The sequence below is a fragment of the Lepisosteus oculatus genome, chromosome 7 (assembly GCF_040954835.1).
Source record: "Lepisosteus oculatus isolate fLepOcu1 chromosome 7, fLepOcu1.hap2, whole genome shotgun sequence".
Lineage (NCBI taxonomy): Eukaryota > Metazoa > Chordata > Actinopteri > Semionotiformes > Lepisosteidae > Lepisosteus > Lepisosteus oculatus.
The window spans coordinates 1,772,986-1,795,904 of record NC_090702.1 but is presented as its reverse complement, the minus strand read 5'-3'; the positions used below and the strand labels follow the sequence as shown (position 1 = coordinate 1,795,904).

Sequence of the window (22,919 nt, the reverse complement as noted above, 5' to 3'; positions counted from 1 at the left end):
TTATCGTCCGTGGCCCGGAAAGAGAAGCCCACCGGCGAGTCTCACTGGGTGACCCATCGATCTTTATTGAAGAAGCAGAGATCTCATGAACCTGCACAGAGCCGGCGTCCCTGGAGACCGAGCCAGCACTGGGGTGGGCAGGCAAGGGGGGTTACGGCTCGCAGAGCTCCACAGAGGAGCCGTAGAACCCAGGCTCCATCATGTCGAACCCCCCCGACAGGTAGAACCCGGGGTACACCGGCTCGGCGAAGACCGTCTGCACCCTGTGGAGGAGGGTCAGGCAGCCGGCATCCGACACGGCGTAGAACTCCAGCTTCCCGGCCGCCTGGTCCAGGTACACGCCCACCCTGGAGCACTCCGGGCCGGACAGCTCCGTGTACTGGTCGTCGTGGAGGAAGGTGAACCCGGGGCAGTAGCAGAGCAGGACCCAGGACTTGTCGTTCATCCCGAGAGAGGCGTCCCCCCCCGAGGCCTTCCGGGCGATGCTCTTGTAGGTCACGCCCACCGCCACCATCATCACCTCCACCCTCGCCTCCCAGTAGCAGCGGCCGGTCAGGGCCTGCTGGCACAGCACCTGCAGGAGACAGGGCGCCGTGGGCGACAGGAGCTGTTTTCATCTGATCACTGGTCTCGTCTAGGCATCGGATTAACACCCATCTCTGGACTGTAGGGTTACAGACTGACCCAGACTGGACCAGCGATCTCTGGACTGTAGGGGTACAGTGTGACCCAGACTGGACCAGTGATCTCTGGACTGTAGGGGTACAGACTGACCCAGACTGGACCAGTGATCTCTGGACTGTAGGGGTACAGACTGACCCAGACTGGACCAGTGATCTCTGGACTGTAGGGGTACAGTGTGACCCAGACTGGACCAGCGATCTCTGGACTGTAGGGTTACAGACTGACCCAGACAGGACCAGCGATCTCTGGACTGTAGGGGTACAGTGTGACCCGGACTGGACCGTGATCTCTGGACTGTAGGGGTACAGACTGACCCAGACTGGACCAGTGATCTCTGGACTGTAGGGGTACAGACTGACCCAGACTGGACCAGTGATCTCTGGACTGTAGGGGTACAGTGTGACCCAGACTGGACCAGTGATCTCTGGACTGTAGGGGTACAGTGTGACCCGGACTGGACCGTGATCTCTGGACTGTAGGGGTACAGTGTGACCCGGACTGGACCAGTGATCTCTGGACTGTAGGGGTACAATATGACCCAGACTGGACCAGCGATCTCTGGACTGTAGGGGTACAGTGTGACCCAGACTGGACCAGTGATCTCTGGACTGTAGGGGTACAATATGACCCAGACTGGACCGTGATCTCTGGACTGTAGGGGTACAGTGTGACCCAGACTGGACCAGTGATCTCTGGACTGTAGGGGTACAATATGACCCAGACTGGACTCCAGTGAGCTGCTGGGTTCCCCTCACCTACCGAGTGCCATTCTCCGATGGTTGAGATCTTAAATGCTTCTCTGAATTTCTCTGAAGCTGAAGGAAAGGATTAAGAGCGTAGTGGAGCTCTTAGCTGTCGCTGGGCAGATATGATTATGGGGAACTGAAATTGTTCTGGACTTCAAAAATAATGTTCAAGGACTAGGGGAGAGTGGATATCTGGAGCTGTGAAAAAGCTGTCTGTGTTCTGCAATATCTTTGCTAAATGCCTGAGTGCACAAATATGTAACCTACTCCCTTGGGGGAGGGTTCAGCATTTGTGCTTGTTTTGGTGTAACTTCTGGTCTGTATAAATGGGAAAGTCCCAGCTGGTACATTGAATTGACTCCGCCTTCTCTGGCTGAGCAGTCCCTTTATGCGTACATCATAAACTCGCTGTGCCTTTCTCGCAGCAAACCTGACTAAGAGAGCAGAGAGCAGACAGCAGAGAGCAGCCAGCAGCCAGCAGCCAGCAGCCAGCTTGCAAGCTGGGATGCATTGATTGAGCCTTGAGTGTGAATGCGTTCGTGTTTGTTCTGATGTGATGATACTAAGTGAAATCTGCAAACCCCCACAAGGTTCATCCCTGTGCTCCAGACAGCCAGGGTCTCACGAGCAGGGCTGTGGTCTGGGGATCTGGTGTCCAGGTGTAGCTACGTGAAGCTGGAACAAGGACTTCAGCTGATGACCAAAGCTTGACCACAGCAAGTCGTGCGACTGTCTGATCTTTCACTTACTCTGAAATGCACCTTTTTGTTTCTTAAATTTCGTTGAGCTCCAAAAATGACAGCCTGTGGCTCCTCCTTCAAAGGGCGAGTAAGATTTGAGCTAGCGACCCATCGTCTATGTCTCTCCTTCTTTCTTTGTTTGATGATTGTCGTCATCTATTGAGAAATGGGGGCGGGGCGCTGGCTCTGCGGCTCAGGACCTGCGCCTGTGGCTGGGAGGTTGCCGGTTCGAATCCCGCGGCCGGCAGAGGAATCCTACTCCGTTGGGCCCCTGAGCAAGGCCCTGAACCCCAGCTGCTCCAGGGGTGCTGTATAAATGGCCGACCCTGCGCTCTGACCCCCAGCTTCTCTCTCCCTGCCTGTGTGTCTCCTGGAGAGCAGGCTGGGGTCTGAGAGAAGACACATTCCTCATGCAAGACACTGTCTCTGGCCAATAGAGTGATCCGATCTGATCTTAAGACACATCTCAAACTGGATTCTAACGAGTCTAACGATCAGGTGATCGCAGGGTTCATAAATAATGTGAACGACTAAATAGAATGAATAATGAGCAATTCATCGTCAGAATGAGAAAGATGGGGGCTGCAGGTTTAACAGCGGATTCCGTCTCATGCTCTCCAAGCGGGGCGCACTGACCTGGGGCAGGTGATCGAACCGGTCGGGATGTGGCGGGTACTTCCGGCACTTGCGCACGGACCTGGCGTGGGTCCCCCCGGAGAGGCTCAGGAAACAGCCCGCGGTGTTGGGGTCCAGCGTGAGGGGAACGAAATCTGAAGGGGAGAGGAAGAGGGAGCTGGAGGAGAGCCACCTCTGGCGTCCGGTCCTGCCCCGCGGTCAGCGCCGGTCCGTCGGGGGGCTCTCGCAGAGGGGGGGCTCCTAAGAGCACACAGGACGTTCTGCACGTCTGTCGGCGGAGAGTTTCGGGAAAAAAACACTCACAGCGCAAGAAGTCGGCTCGGGTCCTGGGCTCTGGATCAGGAGGGCCATGAGCTGCAGCTGCCATCACTGGACACAGAGAGAAAGCCAATTAACCACCGTTAAAGGTGCTATATAAAATAAAGTTCATTATTATTATTATTATTAACCCACCAACTTGTCTCTGGACTGTGGGAGGAAACCCACATGACCCCCAGGGAGAACATGCAGACTCCCCACAGACAGCACCTGAGGTCTAGGATTGAGCCCAGGGCCCCCAGCGCTGCCCACAGGATAACATCCGGACAGATAATAGAGAATAGATAATAGAGTGCACTGTTGTGTTTCACATCTGCAGAGAGACTGCTCTCTCTCTCTCTCCCCCTCCCTCTCTCCCTCCCTCTCTCTCTCAATCTCCCTCTCTCCCTCCCCTCCTCCCTCTCCCTCTCTCTCTCTCAATCTCCCTCTCTCCCCCTCCCTCTCTCCCTCCCTCTCTCTCTCAATCTCCCTCCCCTCCTCCCTCTCCCTCTCTCTCTCTCAATCTCCCTCTCTCCCCCTCCCTCTCTCCCCCTCCCTCTCTCCCCCTCAATCTCCCTCTCTCCCCCTCCCTCTCTCTCCCCTCCTCCCTCAATCTCCCTCTCTCCCTCTCCATCTCCCTCCGACGGCCAGACTCCTTATCTCAGGCGTCAGGCAGGAAACCAGGCCGCAGGGCGGCTCAGGGGAAAACAAGCGTCTTTGAAACGCCTCTCGGTGCGAGGTCAAGTCTGCGTGACAAAATGCTTCCCCACACAGCACATGACCTTACAGAGGCAGGAGGCTCTCCTTTGCACAGAGGGTGGTGGGGGTGGGGAACAAGCTGCCCAGCCACGTTGTTGAAGCCGATACCCTGGCTTCTCTCCAGACACAGCTGGGTGAGCTCCTCCAGCCAGGACAGGAGGCTCTTCTGTACACAGAGGGTGGTGGGGGTGGGGAACAAGCTGCCCAGCCATGTGGTTGAAGCCGATACCCTGGCTTCTCTCCGGACACAGCTGGGTGAGCTCCTCCAGCCAGGACAGGAGGGGCTTCTTTACACAGAGGGTGGTGGGAGTGTGGAACAAGACACAGTCGTTAATTGATCAGAGGATCTTATCCAGCTCACTCACCAAACACATCAGATGAGTCCAACGGCCTCTGGTTTGTAAGTGCTCTTTAAAAAAAATACTAGCACCTAGCGCCTCTCTCAGACAGGCTGTTCTGGTGAATGAAACCTAGAACACACTGAGACACGCTGACCCAGTGATGTCAAGGACTGTGGAGCCCAAGGGAGCTGCTGTTACCCATCACTAAACTCACTAAGAGCGCTAGGTTGGGGACTCTGTACTCCCAGACAGTAGCAGGATTTTCCGGACTTACTCCCAGATCGCTGCCCTCCTCTCCCTCTGCCAGAGTGGCGACTCATCGTTGATCTTTTCCTGGAGCTCCTCAGGCGTTCCCCACACTGTCGGCAGCCTCCACGCTGGACACCTTGTGTCTGTCGCAGGGGAGGAGGGGACACTCAGGTCCAGTCCTAGTGCCGGTCCTGCCCAAGTTCTTCCTCGCCCAGGTCGTAGTTATTGACCAGCAATAATAATATCTCACACTTCTATAGCACTCTCCTAGACACTCTACTCAGAGCGCTTTGCAGTATTACTTGAGAAACAAATGATCTTCTGTGTAGATTGTTTCTGGATCATTTGACTTATTTTTTTAAATAATAACCATAATTTCTTAACTTCTACAGCCCCTGTCTGGACCCTCCACTCAGAGCTCTTCCCAGGTCAGGGGGAACCCCACTACCCCCACCAGTGTGCAGCCCCACCTGGATGATGCTCCAGTCCTCTCACACACACCAGCTCTCAGTGGGGAGGAGAGCAGAGGGATGGAGCCAGTTCAGAGAGGGGGGTTATTAGGAGGCCATGAGGGGTAAAGGCCAGGGGGGGAGATTGGGCCAGGACACTGGGGTAACACCCCTACTCTTGTCGAGAGACACCCCGGGATTGTTAATGACCACAGAGAGTCAGGACCTCGGTTTGACGTCTCATCTGAAGGACGGCGCCTGTTTACAGTCTAGTGTCCCCGTCACTATACTGGGGCATGAGGACCCACACAGACCGCAGGGTGAGCGCCCCCTGCTGGCCCCACTCACACCTCTCCCAGCAGCAGCCTCAGCTTTCCCAGGAGTCTCCCCTCCAGGTACTGGCCAGGCTCCCGCCTGCTGGGCTCCAGTGGGGTGTGTCAGCTGGGAGCTGCAGGGTGATTCAGCTGGTGATCACCTTCCGATCGCGACCGGCTGGACTGCAGCCCCTCAGGTCTGGAGCTGGGCCACGCCGGGCCGCCGAGCCCAAAACGCCCGCCGAGGGCCGCGTCCGTCCAGTTTTACTAGCCCACAACATCAAAGGTCTGTCCCCCCTCCCCCACGCAGCACCGTAGACACGCAGAAGAAAAGGCACAGCAGTCAGGAACCACCTTTCTTACCTCTGATCTTCTGTCTTCAGCTCTGACGCAGCTGTGGTTCTGTGGGCCGGATTTAAAGAATCCTGGGAGGGGGGGAGTGGACCAGCGCTGATTGGGCGCCTCTTCCAGACCGCCCAGCCCTCCTCGGGGGGAGGAGAGGGTTTGAGCTGCACGATGAACAAGTAACGCGCACAGCTGCAGTCTCGCTCCGCATCCTGGTGCAAAGACAACAGATCTCAATTTCGGAGATCTAGTCGAAGCTGGGAGGGGAGGGAAACCAGCAGAGCAGAGAGAGAGGGAATCTCTTCGCTCATTTTACCAACTTCACAGAGCACTTCCAGGTCACTGATATTACCGACATCCCTTTCAGACACACTGACTTTAATCTACTGGGACAGTTGAGTACATCAACACTGCACTGAGAGAGAGAGGGGGGTTAACACACACACACACTGAGAGAGAGAGGGGTTAATACACACACACACTGACTGGACACTCCAGTACATTAACACTGCACTGAGAGAGAGAGGGGTTAATACACACACACACTGACTGGACACTCCAGTACATTAACACTGCACTGAGAGAGAGAGGGGTTCATACAGACACACTGACTGGACACTCCAGTACATTAACACTGCACTGAGAGAGAGAGGGGTTAATACACACAGACTGACTGGACACTCCAGTACATGAACACTGCACTGAGAGAGAGAGGGGTTCATACAGACACACTGACTGGACACTCCAGTACATTAACACTGCACTGAGAGAGAGAGGGGTTCATACAGACACACTGACTGGACACTCCAGTACATTAACACTGCACTGAGAGAGAGAGGGGTTAATACACACAGACTGACTGGACACTCCAGGACATTAACACTGCACTGAGAGAGAGAGGGGTTAATACACACAGACTGACTGGACACTCCAGTACATGAACACTGCACTGAGAGAGAGAGGGGTTCATACAGACACACTGACTGGACACTCCAGTACATTAACACTGCACTGAGAGAGAGAGAGAGGGGTTCATACAGACACACTGACTGGACACTCCAGTACATTAACACTGCACTGAGAGAGAGAGAGGGGTTCATACAGACACACTGACTGGACACTCCAGGACATTAACACTGCACTGAGAGAGAGAGGGGTTAATACAGACACACTGACTGGACACTCCAGTACATTAACACTGCACTGAGAGAGAGAGGGGTTCATACAGACACACTGACTGGACACTCCAGTACATTAACACTGCACTGAGAGAGAGAGGGGTTCATACAGACACACTGACTGCACACTCCAGTACATGAACACATGTCTGTGCACCTCTACCCAGTGATACCATGGCAACACGCCCAGCTGTCACAGCCACAGACTACCAAAGCTAATAAACAGGAAACGAGACTGAAACCACACGTCCTCCTTGCACTGGGACTCCTGACAGATGCCCTTTTTTGGGGGCAAAAGGTTCAGAAGCACTCAAGCGCCATCCTACTGTCACGAACAGTTCTTTCCGGGCCCTATGCGGACGACGCGATCCAGAATAGTGAAGACACAAGGGGAAAAATATCATGCAGGAATCGGTCAGGAGACAGGGGGACGTGTCCATGCAGTGCTAGTGTCCGGGGGGAGTGAATCCAGGGCGAACAATCCAAGACGAGAGGTTAAGTCCAAGACCAGGGGATCCATCCGTAGTTAAAAACCAGAACCGGGTCGGGACCGGCGGGGCAGGGAATCAGGACCAGGAAACTAAAACCATAACGGAGCCAGACGCAGCAGGACCCCCGGGCTCTCACGACACGGAAATCAATGAGAAGCCAGGAGTGAGGTCAGCGTCTGGCTTTTAAAGGGGAACGGGAATAGGGAACAGGTGCAGAGAATGGGCAGGAACGAGGAAGGGCTGGAGCTCCCTTAAGAGGAGGGGTTAGCGATCGTGACACCTACAGCTTAACGTGAGACTGAACTCCGTACGAAGTTTCTCTAATCCGAACGTGAAGAATTTGTACCTCGTCATGCGCTGTAAGAACGAAATTGCGCTACGTGGGTCCATGTGGGACTGTAAACAGGCGCCGTCCTTCGGATGAGACGTCAAACCGAGGTCCTGACTCTCTGTGGTCATGAACAATCCCGGGGTGTCTCTCGACAAGAGTAGGGGTGTTACCCCAAATTTCTCCCTGGCCTTTACGACAGGGACAGAGTAAGAGAGACAGAGTCACAGTCAGAGAGACACAGAGAGAGTCAAAGACAGGTGGAGACAGAGTAAGAAACACAGACAGCGAGAGTAAGATTCGCCCTTCAGATGAGACGTCAAACCGAGGTCCTGACTCTCTGGGGTCATTAACAATCCCGGGGTGTCTCTCGACAAGAGTAGGGGTGTTACCCCAGTGTCCTGGCCAAATTCCCCCCCTGGCCTTTACCCCTCATGGCCTCCTAATAACCCCCCTCTCTGAACTGGCTCCATCCCTCTGCTCTCCTCCCCACTGAGAGCTGGTGTGTGTGAGAGGACTGGAGCATCATCCAGGTGGGGCTGCACACTGGTGGGGGCAGTGGGATTCCCCCTGACCTGGGAAGAGCTCGGAGTGGAGGGTCCAGACAGGTATTACACTCGCACCCCGGTATAAGAACGTTCGGTGCAGGAACTTTCTCCAATCCGAACACGAAGGATTTGTACCTTGTCGTTCGCTATAAGAACAGAATCGCGCTCAGCCGAACTCTGAGGTTCGGAAGGGACCGGCTCCGCCCGAGCCCCTCCTGCGGGCGTCTGTCTGCAGCGCCAGGGGTGACAGGCGCTGTGGGTGGGGCAGGACACCAGGGGGCGGCAGCGCTCTGTCCGCCAGCGCAGAGGAAGCCCGTTTCCGCCAGGGAGTAAAAAAACAACGCGCTATGGTATCTCAGAATTCCCACTTTATATCTCAGAATTCCGACTTCTTATCTCACATTTGCGACTTCGAAATAGCCCAAATTTCACTGTCTGTCCTTGTGTTACTGTAACGGATTCGGGTTCTAGGGCTGGTGCCCTCGCCGCCCCCACCCTACTTCGTGCCTCCCTGCAATGGGCTCGAACCCGGGTCTTGCCAGCCGAGCTGGTTTCCATATTTGGGGAAACGGGTTTCCATATTGAACAGCAACTACAAAACTAACACACACACAAAAAAACACTTTGAAACCGAGCGCACGGGCTTCCTCTGTGCTGGTGGACAGAGCGCTGCCGCCTCCCGGGGTCCTGCCCCACCCACAGCGCCTGTCACCCGTGCAGGAGCACGGCTGCCCCCTGGCGCTGAAGCCAGACGCTCGCAGGAGGGGCTCGGGCGGAGTCGGTCCCTTCCGAACCTCAGAGTTCGGCTGAGCGCGATTCTGCTCTTAGAGCGAACGGCAAGGTACAAATCCTTCGTGTTCGGACCTCGGTTTTACGTCTCATCTGGAAGACGGCGCCTTCGGACGGTGTACTCACACGAGAAAGTCTGGTATATGCATTTTTCGCGAATCTGAACTCTTGAGGTTCGGAAGGGACGGATTCTGGCCCTCCTGATACCAGACTGCTGCAGGGGTGAGTCTCCAAACTAGGCCGGCTTAGTTCTCCGGTTTAGGCGCAAACGTTTGTCTCTTCCCGAAATGCGAGAACAGAGCTCTCCAACAACCGCTCGGCCTTCAAAGTTGTACATCGACCAGATTCCTCCAGCGCCTTCAGGAGGCTTTTGAGCTGAAGCAGGTGTGCAACACGGTTCCGATACCCGCCCTCTCTACAGTGGGACAAGAGGCCAGACGCAGGTCGTTCGCTCTGCCAGCTTTTCAGGTGAAACCCGCCGATGACCTCTGGAATTCACCCCTGTCCTGGATTCTACCAGAAGTTTGGAACTGGAAACTGATCATTTTCTGCTCTTTTTCTGCGAGGAACCTCCGAGGGCCCTGGATTTGGAAGGAATGCGGCGCGCAGATCTTGAGGATCTCATTCCCGATTGCCCGACTCTGGAGACGAGGAATAAGGCCATGATTTACTGGGAAAGGAGGTAAGTTACACACTGTGTGTTGTTGTTGTTGTTGTTGTTGTTGTTGTTTCCAGAATGTCAGAGTGGTAATGGAACACGCGTGCAATGCCCCCTGACAATAAAACGTGAAATGCCTTTTCAGGGATCTTTTATAGGGCTCTTAACCGGACCTCACGTCGTCCAATTTTAAGAATTTAAATTCTTAAAAAGACGACGGTAACCAAACACCGGCAGCGGGGGTTCGGGGGGAATAGAGTTAAAAACTGGACTGTCTGTGCGCGTCCGTCCGAGTCGCTGCAGGTGTAGCAGAGGACCAGCACCTGTGTCCCTTGCCTCTCGGCCGGGTTACAATAAACGGGTTGACTTTTTTTCTTTTTTCCAGGACTGCGAGACTTATAGAGGCCACTGGGGCGACCTCACCGTGTAACGCCGCTGGTGAAGATTGACTGCGGTCGGAGGCAGGCGGACAGGCGGGCAGGATTGCTGATGAGCCCCCCTGAACAACTGGAGCCACCAGAACTCCGAACTGCGCGACCGAAGGCAATATTTAAAAAAAAAAAACACTTGAACACGAGAAAAAAAGCCGTGACTCGCAGAAAAACGCGATTCGGTGTGGAGGAGCGCCGGCGTTTTTATTCCCAGTCCGGGTCGACATGAGCCCGGGGTCTGCAAGGGCGAGGGATGAGGAGCGTGTCTTTAAAAAAAAGAAGCACCCCCCCGCCGTGTGACCGAAAGGAAGTTCTGTCGGGTCCCCCTGGCGTGTGTCAGGACGACACGCGACCCCGTCGTCTCTGTCTCACGTTAAATCGGTTTAAACTGGGTGTGAAGGCGTTTTTACAGACCATTTCGGAATGCAAGAACGTGAGAGCTGTGCGGAACGTCTCCACTTGCCTTGTTCATCCCCCCAAGAAGTGTCATTGTATTCTAGTGTTCACCTTTGGCGATGTTATCGATCTGGTATAGATGCAATACAACCAGGAGTGCCTGTTTTTTGTTGAAATGAAGACATCTGGGCCACGGCAAGCGGCAGCCAGCAGGAATCGATCACTGATCGATCGATCGATCGATCCAAGAGGCCGCGAGTCTCACGGGAAACGCCGGGAACGGGGAAAACGCACTGAAGAGAAAAGAAGAAATCAGACTCCCAGTTCTAGCAATTTAAGATTTTACAACCGTATTTTAAAATGAACGGGTCTTCAACAACTGACAAGGAAACTTCTTTTTTTTTTTTAAAGTAAAAGAAATATCCAGTAGTATAGAAAACAGTTAGGGTTCCTTTTGTAGCACAAAACTGGAAGCCGATGTCGGAGTGAAAGTTCACGGATGTGGGACAAAAGGTGTCCAGGGTTTATTGATCTGAACTGTGTTTAATGGCCAGTGTCTCTGGGAGGTGGTATTTCTTATAGCTTATAGTATTCATACTTAAAGCTTTACTGCTGATCACAGACACGTGTTAAACAGCACATCACTAAGAGGAGATATGGGATTCCAAAACAGGTTTATTTTCAAAACCTAAACATGCTAAACATCACAGTCTCCTTAAATAGCTAATGAGGAACTAAAAGCTCTTCTTAGTCTATTTAGGAAGAACATACAGAGGTAGGAATGACAGTATCCATCATACAGCTGATCTCAGGGGCACATCCCGCTGTGTCTGAAGAGAAACCAGGGTATCAGCTCTCACAACAGGGCTGGGCAGCTCGTTCCCCACCCCCACCACCCTCTGTGTACAGAAGAGCCTCCTGTCCTGACTGGAGGAGCTCACCCAGCTGTGTCTGGAGAGAAGCCAGGGTATCGGCTTCAACCACAGGGCTGGGCAGCTTGTTCCCCACCCCCACCACCCTCTGTGTTCAGAAGAGCCTCCTGTCCTGACTGGAGGAGCTCACCCAGCTGTGTCTGGAGAGAAGCCAGGGTATCGGCTTCAACCACAGGGCTGGGCAGCTTGTTCCCCACCCCCACCACCCTCTGTGTACAGAAGAGCCTCCTGTCCTGACTGGAGGAGTTCACCCAGCTGTGTCTGGAGAGAAGCCAGGGTATCGGCTTCAACCACAGGGCTGGGCAGCTTGTTCCCCACCCCCACCACCCTCTGTGTACAGCAGAGCCTCCTGTCCTGACTGGAGGAGCTCATCCAGTTGTGTCTGGAGAGAAGCCAGGGTATCGGCTTCAACAACATGGCTGGGCAGCTTGTTCCCCACCCCCACCACCCTCTGTGTACAGAAGAGCCAAATTAGAAGTTTGTGCTCTAATAATACAGGGTGATCTGTACTAGATCCTCATTTATATCGGGGATCTTGGGTTTGAAAAGAAGTCAAAACTCTTTACAGTTAATGATGGAAAGATCCTGCTAAACTTTAAAAAAAAAAACAATTGTTGCTTCCTATTGCTCTATTGCTAAAACCGCCAGGCCCAGTACGGTCACGTTTTTGCACAAGCAAGTGAGGGTATCGCATCAGCACGGGTTCGGCCTTTAAAATCACGTGCCGTCTTGAAACTGTCCAGGGGCGGCCGGGCCGGGCGCGATGCCCGTTCCCAACAGTTTGAAAATCATCTGAAAGGACAGGCTGTTAAAGGCGCTGTATAAAACGCAGGTCATCTACACCGTGTTCGTGACGAAGATGATGCTTACTGCGAGTACAAATATGATGAGAAACAGGAAGCTCTGCCCTTCCTCTCTGCTGCCAGCGGCCGTGTATTTCAAACTGATATCGATCCCCCAAGAACAGTGCGCCCCTGGTGGGTACTGTCTGTACGGCACCTGGTAAGATATACTCTCCAGCTGGGCGGGGTGGGGCCGGGTCTCCTCCCACTCCACGCTTCTGTAGCCCTCGGACAGGCGGAGCTGCCTCTGCGCCACGTACAGGTCCTGTAAGCGGTAGCGGTCTGCGTGGAGACAAGAGGGGTGTTAGTCTGTTAGCAGGTGATGCTTCTCGTATCTGTCCCTGTGGGAGTCGGAGGGCGGGACTTCCTGCGTCTGTCTGTCCCTGTGGGTGTGTCGGGGGGCGGGACTTCCTGCGTCTGTCTGTCCCTGTGTGGGTGTCGGAGGGCGGGACTTCCTGCGTCTGTCTGTCCCTGTGGGTGTGTCGGGGGGGCGGGACTTCCTGCGTCTGTCTGTCCCTGTGTAGGTGTCGGAGGGCGGGACTTCCTGCGTCTGTCAGTCCCTGTGTGGGTGTCAGAGGGCAGGGCTTCCTGCGTCTGTCTGTCCCTGTGTGGGTGTCGGGGGGCGGGACTTCCTGCGTCTGTCTGTCCCTGTGTGGGTGTCGGAGGGCGGGACTTCCTGCGTCTGTCTGTCCCTGTGTGGGTGTCGGAGGGCGGAGCTTCCTGCGTCCATCTCTCCCTGTGTGTGTGTCGGAGGGCGGTACTTCCCGCGTCCGTCTGTCCCTGTGGGGGTGTCAGAGGGCGGGATTTCCTGTCTGTCTGTCCCTGTGCATCTGATTCGTTCTGACATCACTGTCAATACTCGAAGCGGACGACACCGGCGCGTTCTCCAGAACCGTACAGCTGCTCATCTGCCCCTCCAGCCTCTCCACCAGGTCCCATCTCGGGATCCTCTGCAGGACGTCCCGGGTCACCTCCTCCGCCAGGTCGCCGTAGTACTGGGTCATCTTCACCCGCAGGTCGAAGGCGGTCTTGGCCCTCCTCAGCTCGCTCAGGGGGATCGGCTGGCAGCCCCCGGGGGGGGCCACGCTGTTCAGCAGCCCCCTGAACTTCTTCCACTCATTCCTCTCCAGGTCCGAGAGGATCCACTCCAGGCGGTCCTCCCTGGAGCCGGGCATCGCATCCGCCTGCAGCCGGAGCAGGGAGGGGTCAGGGACCGCTTCAGTCACGGGGCAGAGGTTCGACTTACAATAAGGGGTTCATTCAATTCGGGGCTGTTTCTCCTCTTCCTGTTACTGCCACAGAAGACAGCTCCTATCCCACTGTGCCTGCGGGACGAAGGCGCGCTCTTCCTCAGGGGGATCATCATCATCGCCACCACCATCGCTGCGCCAGTTGACATCTGCAGATTTCGTGCCTACAGGCTCGGACCCCCGGCGAAGCAGTCTCACCGCTCGGCACACAGAGCGCCTCCTACAGGGCTGCTGCATGCAGCGCCACCGGAGCTCAGACGGGTACGGGGGTGCCGAGGCCACGCCGAGCCCCGCTCCTGACAGGAAGCCAGTGTGGGGACTCCAGGACAGGAGTAACGTGATCACTGGCACCAGACCTGGTGAGGATTCTGGCTGCCGGATTGTGGGCAGAGTGGAGTTTGTTCGATATGGATTCAGAAACCCCAGCGAGAAGAGTATTACAGTAGTCAATTCGGGAGAATGCTGCTTGTGTGGGTCAAATAAACCAGCAGCCAGATCACCCTGCAGCTCCCAGCTGATACAGCCCACTGGAGCCCAGCAGGTGTGAGCCTGGCCAGTACCTGGAGGGGAGACTCCTGGGAAAGCTGAGGCTGCTGCTGGGAGAGGTGTGAGTGGGGGCCAGCAGGGGGCGCTCACCCTGCGGTCTGTGTGGGTCCTCATGCCCCAGTATAGTGACGGGGACACTAGACTGTAAACAGGCGCCGTCCTTCGGATGAGACGTCAAACCGAGGTCCTGACTCTCTGTGGTCATTAACAATCCCAGGGTGTCTCTCGACAAGAGTAGGGGTGTTACCCCAGTGTCCTGGCCCAATTCCCCCCCTGGCCTTTACCCCTCATGGCCTCCTAATAACCCCCCTCTCTGAACTGGCTCCATCCCTCTGCTCTCCTCCCCACTGAGAGCTGGTGTGTGTGAGAGGACTGGAGCATCATCCAGGTGGGGCTGCACACTGGTGGGGGTGGAGGGGATCCCCATTACCTGTAAAGCGCTTTGAGTGGAGGGTCCAGAAAAGCGCTATAGAAGTGTAAGCAATTATTATTAATAGTCAAGCCTGGATGAAATACCACCCCCAAGCTCTTCGGTAGTGACTGACGCTCAAGTGCAGCGCCATGCACAGACTGGGAGGGGGCCGGGAGTGATGACCGTTTTGAGTCCCGTCTCCGTCAGCGAAAACGGATGGGGTTCACAGCACCCCCTCCGCGAGCTGGAGAGCCACGTCAGGCAGCTCACCTAGTGTCTGACTCGCGCTGTCAAACCGCAGGTGTGCACGGCCAGGGCACGTGACACCTGCACCCGCTGCGCAGCGTTTGCGCGGCTTTTGCGTGCGAGTCGCCTAAAAGCTGAGGAGCTCACGACGACTGCAAATGCCCTTTCGTTACCGCACGAGTGATGATCTCCCTCCCTCTCTTTCCTCGCCCTGTCTGTCCATGTCAGTGCCCGGACTCGCAACCGGGAAAGAACTTGACTGAGTCAAGTTTGGAATTTGCGTGACTCTGTCTCAACCCCGTCTCTGTGAGCTCTGTCCGTGGGGCAGACGGACGTTTATCCCTCTGATCTTTCCCTAAAAAATATATATATTTTTTCTGAATTTTAAACTACAGCTGGAAAAAAACAACAACGGGCGTCTGGTATTTAACAAAATTGCGCGCCTGGACTTTCAGTTTCAGTTTATTGACACAACACGGCCAGACCCGTAGTGACACACAACCGAATCCGCTTCAGGTTTCAAAACAAGCCGGACTCCGGACGAGGGAGGCGAACGAGTATCGAGGAGTAATCCGGCTGATACCTTCACTGGCTGTGACCTACCTGAATTGTCACAACACGGATCGTGCGGCACAGGAGACGGTTTCCGTGAGAAGAAAGGAAACTGAAGTGTTTGTGTAGCTGCGAGGAAGAGCTGGTCTTCTCCGCGTTCACAGGCGTGTGGGGTCCTAGTGCCTCCGGGCAGATCCTTCTGTGAGCGAGTACGGGAGATGCACCTGGTTTCTAGGGAATATCTATCTCCCCGAACCCCATGCAATACTCGCCCGACGTTTTTAATCCAGAACACCACAAAAATACCCCCGTGTTTCAGACCAGGACCCCAGAAACCAACTGGACACGCCATATGAAACTCCAGAAATTCGGTGTGTGTGTGTTCGTGTGCCTGCCCTGGGATGGACTGGCCCCGGTGTGAGTGTGTGTGTGTGTCCTGTGAAGGACTGTCCCTGCTGTGTGTGTGTCCTGTGATGGACTGGTCCTGGTGTGTGTGTGTCTGTGTGTGTCCTGTGATGGACTGGCCCTGGTGTGAGTGTGTGTGTGTGTGTCCTGTGAAGGACTGGCCCTGCTGTGTGTGTGTCCTGTGATGGACTGGTCCTGGTGTGTGTGTGTGTGTGTGTGTGTGTGTGTGTCCTGTGATGCACTGGCCCTGTTGTGTGTGTGTGTGTCCTGTGATGGACTGGCCCTGGTGTGAGTGTGTGTGTGTGTCCTGTGATGGACTGGCCCTGGTGTGTGTGTGTGTGTGTGTGTGTGTCCTGTGATGGACTGCCGTTAACATTCGCCGGCTCCTGAAATTATAATCCAGTTCTTCCTCTGGAAGGTGACTGGACCCCCCTGCGGACAGACTCTGGGGACCCTCCTCCCAATTTTAAACGAAGGTGCCCTGTTCCACAGCTGTGGCGCTCACCTGCAGTGCTCCCGGCCGCCACCAGGTTTCCGCAAATATGGAAACCAGCTCGGCTGGCAAGACCCGGGTTCGAGCCCATTGCAGGGAGGCACGAAGTAGGATGGGGGCGGCGAGGGCACCAGCCCTAGAACCCCAATCCGTTACAGTAACACAAGGACAGACAGTGAAATGTGGGCTATTTCGAAGTCGCAAATGTGAGATAAGAAGTCGGAATTCTGAGATATAAAGTGGGAATTCTGGGAATTTGGTGTGGAGGAGCGCCGGGCGCCGGAATCTCTCGGAGTCCTCCGGGGTGACCTACGGCTCCCGCGGGCGCGTTTTTATTCCTAGTCCGGGTCGACATGAGCCCGGGGTCTGCAAGGGGTCTTCAAGGGCGAGGGCTGAGGAGCGGGTCTTTAAAAAAAAGAAGCACCCCCCCGCCGTGTGACCGAAAGGAAGTTCTGTCGGGTTCCCCTGGCTTGTGTCAGGACGACACGCGACCCCGTCCTCTCTGTCTCACGTTGAATCGGTTTAAACTGGGTGTGAAGGCGTTTTTACAGACCATTTCGGAATGCAAGAACGTGAGAGCTGTGCGGAACGTCTCCACTTGCCTTGTTCATCCCCCCAAGAAGTGTCATTGTATTCTAGTGTGGACCCTTGGCGATGTTATCGAGCTGGTATAGATGCAATAGAACCAGGAGTGCCTGTTTTTTGTTGAAATGAAGACATCTGGGCCACGGCAAGCGGCAGCCAGCAGGAATCGATCACTGATCGATCGATCGATCGATCCAAGAGGCCGCGAGTCTCACGGGAAACGCCGGGAACGGGGAAAACGCACTGAAGAGAAAAGAAGAAATCAGACTCCCAGTTCTAGCAATTTAAGATTTCACAACCGTATTTTAAAATGAACGGGTCTTCAACAACTGACAAGGAAACTTCTTTTTTTTTTTAAAGTAAAAGAAATATCCAGTAGTATAGAAAACAGTTAGGGTTCCTTTTGTAGCACAAAACTGGAAGCCGATGTCGGAGTGAAAGTTCACGGATGTGGGACAAAAGGTGTCCAGGGTTTATTGATCTGAACTGTGTTTAATGGCCAGTGTCTCCGGGAGGTGGTATTTCTTATAGCTTATAGTATTCATACTGCTGATCACAGACACTTGTTAAACAGCACATCACTAAGAGGAGATATGGGATTCCAAAACAGGTTTATTTTCAAAACTTAAACATGCTAAACATCACAGTCTCCTTAAATAGCTAATGAGGAACTAAAAGCTCTTCTTAGTCTATTTAGGAAGAACATACAGAGGTAGGAATGACAGTATCCATCATACAGCTGATCTCAGGGGCACATCCCTCTGTGTCTGAAGAGAAGCCAGGGTATCAGCTCTCACAACAGGGCTGGGCAGCTCGTTCCCCACCCCCGCCCCCCTCTGTGTACAGCAGAGCCTCCTGTCCTGACTGGAGGAGCTCACCCAGCTGTGTCTGGAGAGAAGCCAGGGTGTCGGCTTCAACCACAGGGCTGGGCAGCTTGTTCCCCACCCCCACCCCCCTCTGTGTACAGCAGAGCCTCCTGTCCTGACTGGAGGAGCTCACCCAGCTGTGTCTGGAGAGAAGCCAGGGTACCGGCTTCACCACAGGGCTGGGCAGCTTGTTCCCCACCCCCACCACCCTCTGTGTACAGTAGACCCTCCTGTCCTGACTGGAGGAGCTCACCCAGCTGTGTCTGGAGAGAAGCCAGGGTGTCGGCTTCAACCACAGGGCTGGGCAGCTTGTTCCCCACCCCCACCCCCCTCTGTGTACAGCAGAGCCTCCTGTCCTGACTGGAGGAGCTCACCCAGCTGTGTCTGGAGAGAAGCCAGGGTATCGGCTTCAACAACATGGCTGGGCAGCTTGTTCCCCACCCCCACCACCCTCTGTGTACAGAAGAGCCAAATTAGAAGTGTGTGTTCTAATAATACGGGGTGATCTGTACTAGATCCTCATTTATATCGGGGATCTTGGGTTTGAAAAGAAGTCAAAACTCTTTACAGTTAATGATGGAAAGATCCTGATAAACTTTTTTTAAAAAAACAATTGTTGCTTCCTATTGCTCTATTGCTAAAACCGCCAGGCCCAGTACGGTCACGTTTTCGCACAAGCAAGTGAGGGTATCGCATCAGCACGGGTTCGGCCTTTAAAATCACGTGCCGTCTTGAAACTGTCCAGGGGCGGCCGGGCCGGGCGCGATGCCCGTTCCCAACAGTTTGAAAATCATCTGAAAGGACAGGCTGTTAAAGGCGCTGTATAAAACGCAGGTCATGAACACCGTTTTCGTGACGAAGACGACGCTTACCGCGAGTAAAAATATGACGAGAAACAGGAAGCTGTGCCCTTCCTCTCTGCTGCCAGCGGCCGTGTATTTCAAACTGATATCGGCTCCCCAGCCTCTCCACTCGATCTCCCAAGAACAGTGCGCCCCTGGTGGGTACTGTCTGTACGGCACCTGGTAATATATACTCTCCAGCTGGGCGGGGCGGGGCCGGGTCTCCTCCCACTCCACGCTTCTGTAGCCCTCGGACAGGCGGAGCTGCCTCTGCGCCACGTACAGGTCCTGTAAGAGCCGGTAGCGGTCTGCGTGGAGACAAGAGGGGTGTTAGTCTCTTAGCAGGTGATGCTTCTCGTATCTGTCCCTGTGGGAGTCGGAGGGCGGGACTTCCTGCGTCTGTCTGTCCCTGTGGGTGTGTCGGGGGGCGGGACTTCCTGCGTCCGTCAGTCCCAGTGTGGGTGTCGGAGGGCGGGACTTCCTGCGTCTGTCTGTCCCTGTGGGTGTGTCGGGGGGCGGGACTTCCTGCGTCCGTCTGTCCCTGTGTGGGTGTCGGAGGGCGGGACTTCCTGCGTCTGTCTGTCCCTGTGTGGGTGTCGGGGGGCGGGACTTCCTGCATCCCTCAGTCCCTGTGTGGGTGTCGGAGGGCGGAATTTCCTATCTGTCTGTCCCTGTGCATCTGATTCGTTCTGACATCACCGTCAATACTCGAAGCGGACGACACCGGCGCGTTCTCCAGAACCGTACAGCTGCTCATCTGCCCCTCCAGCCTCTCCACCAGGTCCCATCTCGGGATCCTCTGCAGGACGTCCCGGGTCACCTCCTCCGCGGCCGCCAGGTCGCCGTAGTACTGGGTCATCTTCACCCGCAGGTCGAAGGCGGTCTTGGCCCTCCTCAGCTCGCTCAGGGGGATCGGCTCGAAGCCCCCGGGGGGGGCCACGCTGTTCAGCAGCCCCCTGAACTTCCTCCACTCGTCCCTCCGCAGGTCCGAGAGGATCCGCTCCAGGCGGTCCTCCCTGGAGCCGGGCATCGCGTCCGCCTGCAGCCGGAGCAGGGAGGGGTCAGGGACCGCTTCAGTCACGGGGCAGAGGTTCGACTTACAATAAGGGGTTCATTCGGCGCGGAGCGCTGGCTCAGTGGCTCAGGACCTGCGTCTGTGGCTGGGAGGTTGCCGGTTCGAATCCCGCGGCCCAGCAGAGGAATCCTACTCCGTGGGGCCCCCTGAGCGAGGCCCTTCACCCCAGCTGCTCCAGGGGCGCCGTATAAATGGCCGACCCTGCGCTCTGACCCCCAGCTTCTCTCCCCTGTCTGTGTGTCTGTGTCTCCATGGAGAAAAGCTGGGGTCTGAGAAAAGACGAATTCCTAATGCAAGAAATTGTATAGGGCTAATAAAGAAACATTATCATTATCATTACATTCAACTCGGGGCTGTTTCTGCTCTTCCTGTTACTGCCACAGAAGACAGCTCCTATCCCACTGTGCCTGCGGGACGAAGGCGCGCTCTTCCTCATCATCATCACCGCCACCATCGCTGCGCCAGTTGACATCTGCAGATTTCGTGCCTACAGGCTCGGACCCCCTAGAGCGCCTCCTACAGGGCTGCTGCATGCAGCGCCACCGGAGCTCAGACGGGTACGGGGGTGCCGAGGCCACGCCGAGCCCCGCTCCTGACAGGAAGCCAGTGCGGGGACTCCAGGACAGGAGTAACGTGATCACTGGCACCAGACCTGGTGAGGATTCTGGCTGCCGGATTGTGGGCAGAGTGGAGTTTGTTCGATATGGATTCAGAAACCCCAGCGAGTAGAGTATTACAGTAGTCAATTCGGGAGAATGCTGCTTGTGTGGGTCAAATAAACCAGCAGCCAGATCACCCTGCAGCTCCCAGCTGACACACCCCACTGGAGCCCAGCAGGTGGGAGCCTGGCCAGTATACCTGGAGGGGAGACTCCTGGGAAAGCTGAGGCTGCTGCTGGGAGAGGTGTGAGTGGGGCCAGCAGGGGGCGCTCACCCTGCGGTCTGTGTGGGTCCTCATGCCCCAGTATAGTGACGGGGACACTAGACTGTAAACAGGCGCCGTCCTTCGGATGAGACGTCAAACCGAGGTCCTGACTCTCTGTGGTCATGAACAATCCCGGGGTGTCTCTCGACAAGAGTAGGGGTGTTACCCCAGTGTCCTGGTCAAATTCCCCCCCTGGCCTTTACCCCTCATGGCCTCCTAATAACCCCCCTCTCTGAACTGGCTCCATCCCTCTGCTCTCCTCCCCACTGAGAGCTGGTGTGTGTGAGAGGACTGGAGCATCATCCAGGTGGGGCTGCACACTGGTGGGGGTGGAGGGGATCCCCATTACCTGTAAAGCGCTTTGAGTGGAGGGTCCAGAAAAGCGCTATAGAAGTGTAAGCAATTATTATTAATAGTCAAGCCTGGATGAAATACCACCCCCAAGCTCTTCGGTAGTGACTTGACGCTCAAGTGCAGCGCCGTGCACAGACTGGGAGGGGGCCGGGAGTGATGACCTCACTCTCGTCGCGGCTCCGATGAAGGAGGTTTCGAGTCCCGTCTCCGTCAGCGAAAACGGGTGGGGTTCACAGCACCCCCTCCGCGAGCTGGAGAGCCACGTCAGGCAGCTCACCTAGTGTCTGACTCGCGCTGTCAAACCGCAGGTGTGCACGGCCAGGGCACGTGACACCTGCACCCGCTGCGCAGCGTTTGCGCGGCTTTTGCGTGCGAGTCGCCTAAAAGCTGAGGAGCTCACGACGACTGCAAATGCCCTTTCGTTACCGCACGAATGATGATCTCCCCCCCTCTCTTTCCTCGCCCTGGCTGTCCATGTCAGTGCCCGGACTCGCAGCCGGGAAAGAACTTGACTGAGTCAAGTTTGGAATTTGCGTGACTCTGTCTCGACCCCGTCTCTGTGAGCTCTGTCCGTGGGGCAGACGGACGTTTATCCCTCTGATCTTTCCCTAAAAATATATATATATATTTTCTGAATTTTAAACTACAGCTGGAAAAAAACAACAACGGGCGTCTGGTATTTAACAAAATTGCGCGCCTGGACTTTCAGTTTCAGTTTATTGACACAACACGGCCAGACCCGTAGTGACACACAACCGAATCCGCTTCAGGTTTCAAAACAAGCCGGACTCCGGACGAGGGAGGCGAACGAGTATCGAGGAGTAATCCGGCTGATACCTTCACTGGCTGTGACCTACCTGAATTGTCACAACACGGATCGTGCAGCACAGGAGTTGGTTTCCGTGAGAGGAAAGAGGAAACTGAAGTGTTTGTGTAGCTGCGAGGAAGAGCTGGTCTTCTCCGCGTTCACAGGCGTGTGGGGTCCTAGTGCCTCCGGGCAGATCCTTCTGTGAGCGAGTACGGGAGATGCACCTGGTTTCTAGGGAATATCTATCTCCCCGAACCCCATGCAATACTCGCCCGACGTTTTTAATCCAGAACACCACGGAAATAAACCCCGTGTTTCAGACCAGGACCCCAGAAACCAACTGGACACGCCATTTGAAACTCCAGAAATTCGGTGTGTGTGTGTGTTTGTGTGCCTGCCCTGGGATGGACTGGCCCCGGTGTGAGTGTGTGTGTGTGTCCTGTGAAGGACTGTCCCTGCTGTGTGTGTGTCCTGTGATGGACTGGTCCTCGTGTGTGTGTGTCTGTGTGTGTCCTGTGATGGACTCGCCCTGGTGTGAGTGTGTGTGTCTGTGTGTGTCCTGTGATGGACTGGCCCTGTGTGTGTGTGTGTGTGTGTGTGTGTGTGTGTGTGTGTGTGTCCTGTGATGGACTGGCCCTGGTGTGTGTGTGTGAGTGTGTGTGTCCTGTGATGGACTGGCCCTGGTGTGTGTGTGTGTCCTGTGATGGACTGGCCCTGGTGTGAGTGTGTGTGTGTGTCCTGTGATGGACTGGCCCTGTTGTGTGTGTGTGTGTCCTGTGATGGACTGGCCCTGTGTGTGTGTGTGTGTGTGTGTGTGTGTGTGTGTGTGTGTGTCCTGTGATGGACTGGCCCTGGTGTGAGTGTGTGTGTGTGTCCTGTGATGGACTGGCCCTGTTGTGTGTGTGTGTGTCCTGTGATGGACTGCCGTTAACATTCGCCGGCTCCTGAAATTATAATCCAGTTCTTCCTCTGGAAGGTGACTGGACCCCCCTGCGGACAGACTCTGGGGACCCTCCTCCCAATTTTAAACGAAGGTGCCCTGTTCCACAGCTGTGGCGCTCACCTGCAGTGCTCCCGGCCGCCACCAGGTGGTGCGGGAGAGCAGCGGGACAGACGCCGACCGCTCGCTGACCGGAGGGCGGTCTCAGAGGGGGGCGGTCTCGGAGGGGGGGGCGAGTTAACCCCCAAACCAGCTCCCTGCTCTCACTGCTCGGAGCAAAACAGCCCAGCGCCTGGCCGTACTGAACGAGTGCGTCAAAGAGCACGGCTCGCAGATCGCCCGGTGCCTTAAACCCCTGTCTGTATTTCACACGTCCAGCAGTCCTGTGACTGAGGCAGCGGACGCACACAGTCCGGGGTTCTCGGTGATCGAGAATCGACTCCCACCCGCCACGCACGGTTTCTGCAA

General features: G+C 55.5%; 2 protein-coding genes across 8 annotated transcripts; both read right to left on the bottom strand.

Moving 5' to 3' along the window:
- Positions 1 to 45: 45 nt before the first annotated feature.
- On the bottom strand, positions 46 to 15,526 carry LOC138240711 (stonustoxin subunit beta-like). 5 transcript variants are annotated; one of them, XM_069191896.1, is made up of 6 exons: positions 7,065 to 7,373; positions 5,579 to 5,772; positions 4,478 to 4,595; positions 3,110 to 3,175; positions 2,807 to 2,940; positions 46 to 574 (listed from the first exon to the last, which is right to left on the bottom strand). In XM_069191896.1, the coding sequence occupies exons 3-6, from the start codon at positions 4,521 to 4,523 to the stop codon at positions 152 to 154; spliced, it is 669 nt and encodes a 222-aa protein (XP_069047997.1). In that variant the 5' UTR covers positions 4,524 to 4,595; positions 5,579 to 5,772; positions 7,065 to 7,373; the 3' UTR covers positions 46 to 151. The 5 variants fall into 5 exon arrangements, with proteins under 5 accessions (XP_069047997.1, XP_069047996.1, XP_069047994.1 ...); XM_069191895.1 differs by lacking the exons at positions 4,478 to 4,595; positions 5,579 to 5,772; positions 7,065 to 7,373 and adding exons at positions 12,311 to 12,435; positions 13,052 to 13,183; XM_069191893.1 differs by lacking the exons at positions 4,478 to 4,595; positions 5,579 to 5,772; positions 7,065 to 7,373 and adding an exon at positions 15,211 to 15,526.
- Positions 15,527 to 15,606: 80 nt separating this feature from the next.
- On the bottom strand, positions 15,607 to 22,080 carry LOC138240725 (uncharacterized). 3 transcript variants are annotated; one of them, XM_069191929.1, is made up of 4 exons: positions 21,561 to 22,080; positions 19,050 to 19,389; positions 18,381 to 18,658; positions 15,607 to 16,885 (listed from the first exon to the last, which is right to left on the bottom strand). In XM_069191929.1, exons 2-4 carry the CDS (start codon positions 19,378 to 19,380, stop codon positions 16,715 to 16,717), a joined length of 780 nt encoding a protein of 259 aa, XP_069048030.1. In that variant the 5' UTR covers positions 19,381 to 19,389; positions 21,561 to 22,080; the 3' UTR covers positions 15,607 to 16,714. The 3 variants fall into 3 exon arrangements, with proteins under 3 accessions (XP_069048030.1, XP_069048032.1, XP_069048031.1); XM_069191931.1 differs by having other exon boundaries at positions 19,098 to 19,389; XM_069191930.1 differs by lacking the exon at positions 15,607 to 16,885 and having other exon boundaries at positions 17,235 to 18,658; positions 21,561 to 22,079.
- Between the last annotated feature and the right edge of the window lie 839 nt (positions 22,081 to 22,919).

Bases quoted from the DNA above. Each gene is read 5' to 3' on its own strand.
- LOC138240711 (XM_069191893.1), bottom strand. From the start codon at position 15,511: ATGGCGTGTCCAGTTGGTTTCTGGGGTCCTGGTCTGAAACACGGGGGT. The intron at 2,941-3,109 runs GTGAGTGTTTTT...TCTCCCCTTCAG, and splicing joins CCGAGCCGACTTCTTGCGCT to ATTTCGTTCCCCTCACGCTG. The intron at 575-2,806 runs GTCAGTGCGCCC...TGTCTCCTGCAG, and splicing joins GGTTCGATCACCTGCCCCAG to GTGCTGTGCCAGCAGGCCCT.
- LOC138240725 (XM_069191929.1), bottom strand. From the start codon at position 19,380: ATGCCCGGCTCCAGGGAGGACCGCCTGGAGCGGATCCTCTCGGACCTG. The intron at 18,659-19,049 runs GTGATGTCAGAA...GTCTCCACGCAG, and splicing joins GTCCGCTTCGAGTATTGACG to ACCGCTACCGGCTCTTACAG. The intron at 16,886-18,380 runs GTAAGCGTCGTC...TTTTCTCTTCAG, and splicing joins TCGTCATATTTTTACTCGCG to TGCGTTTTCCCCGTTCCCGG.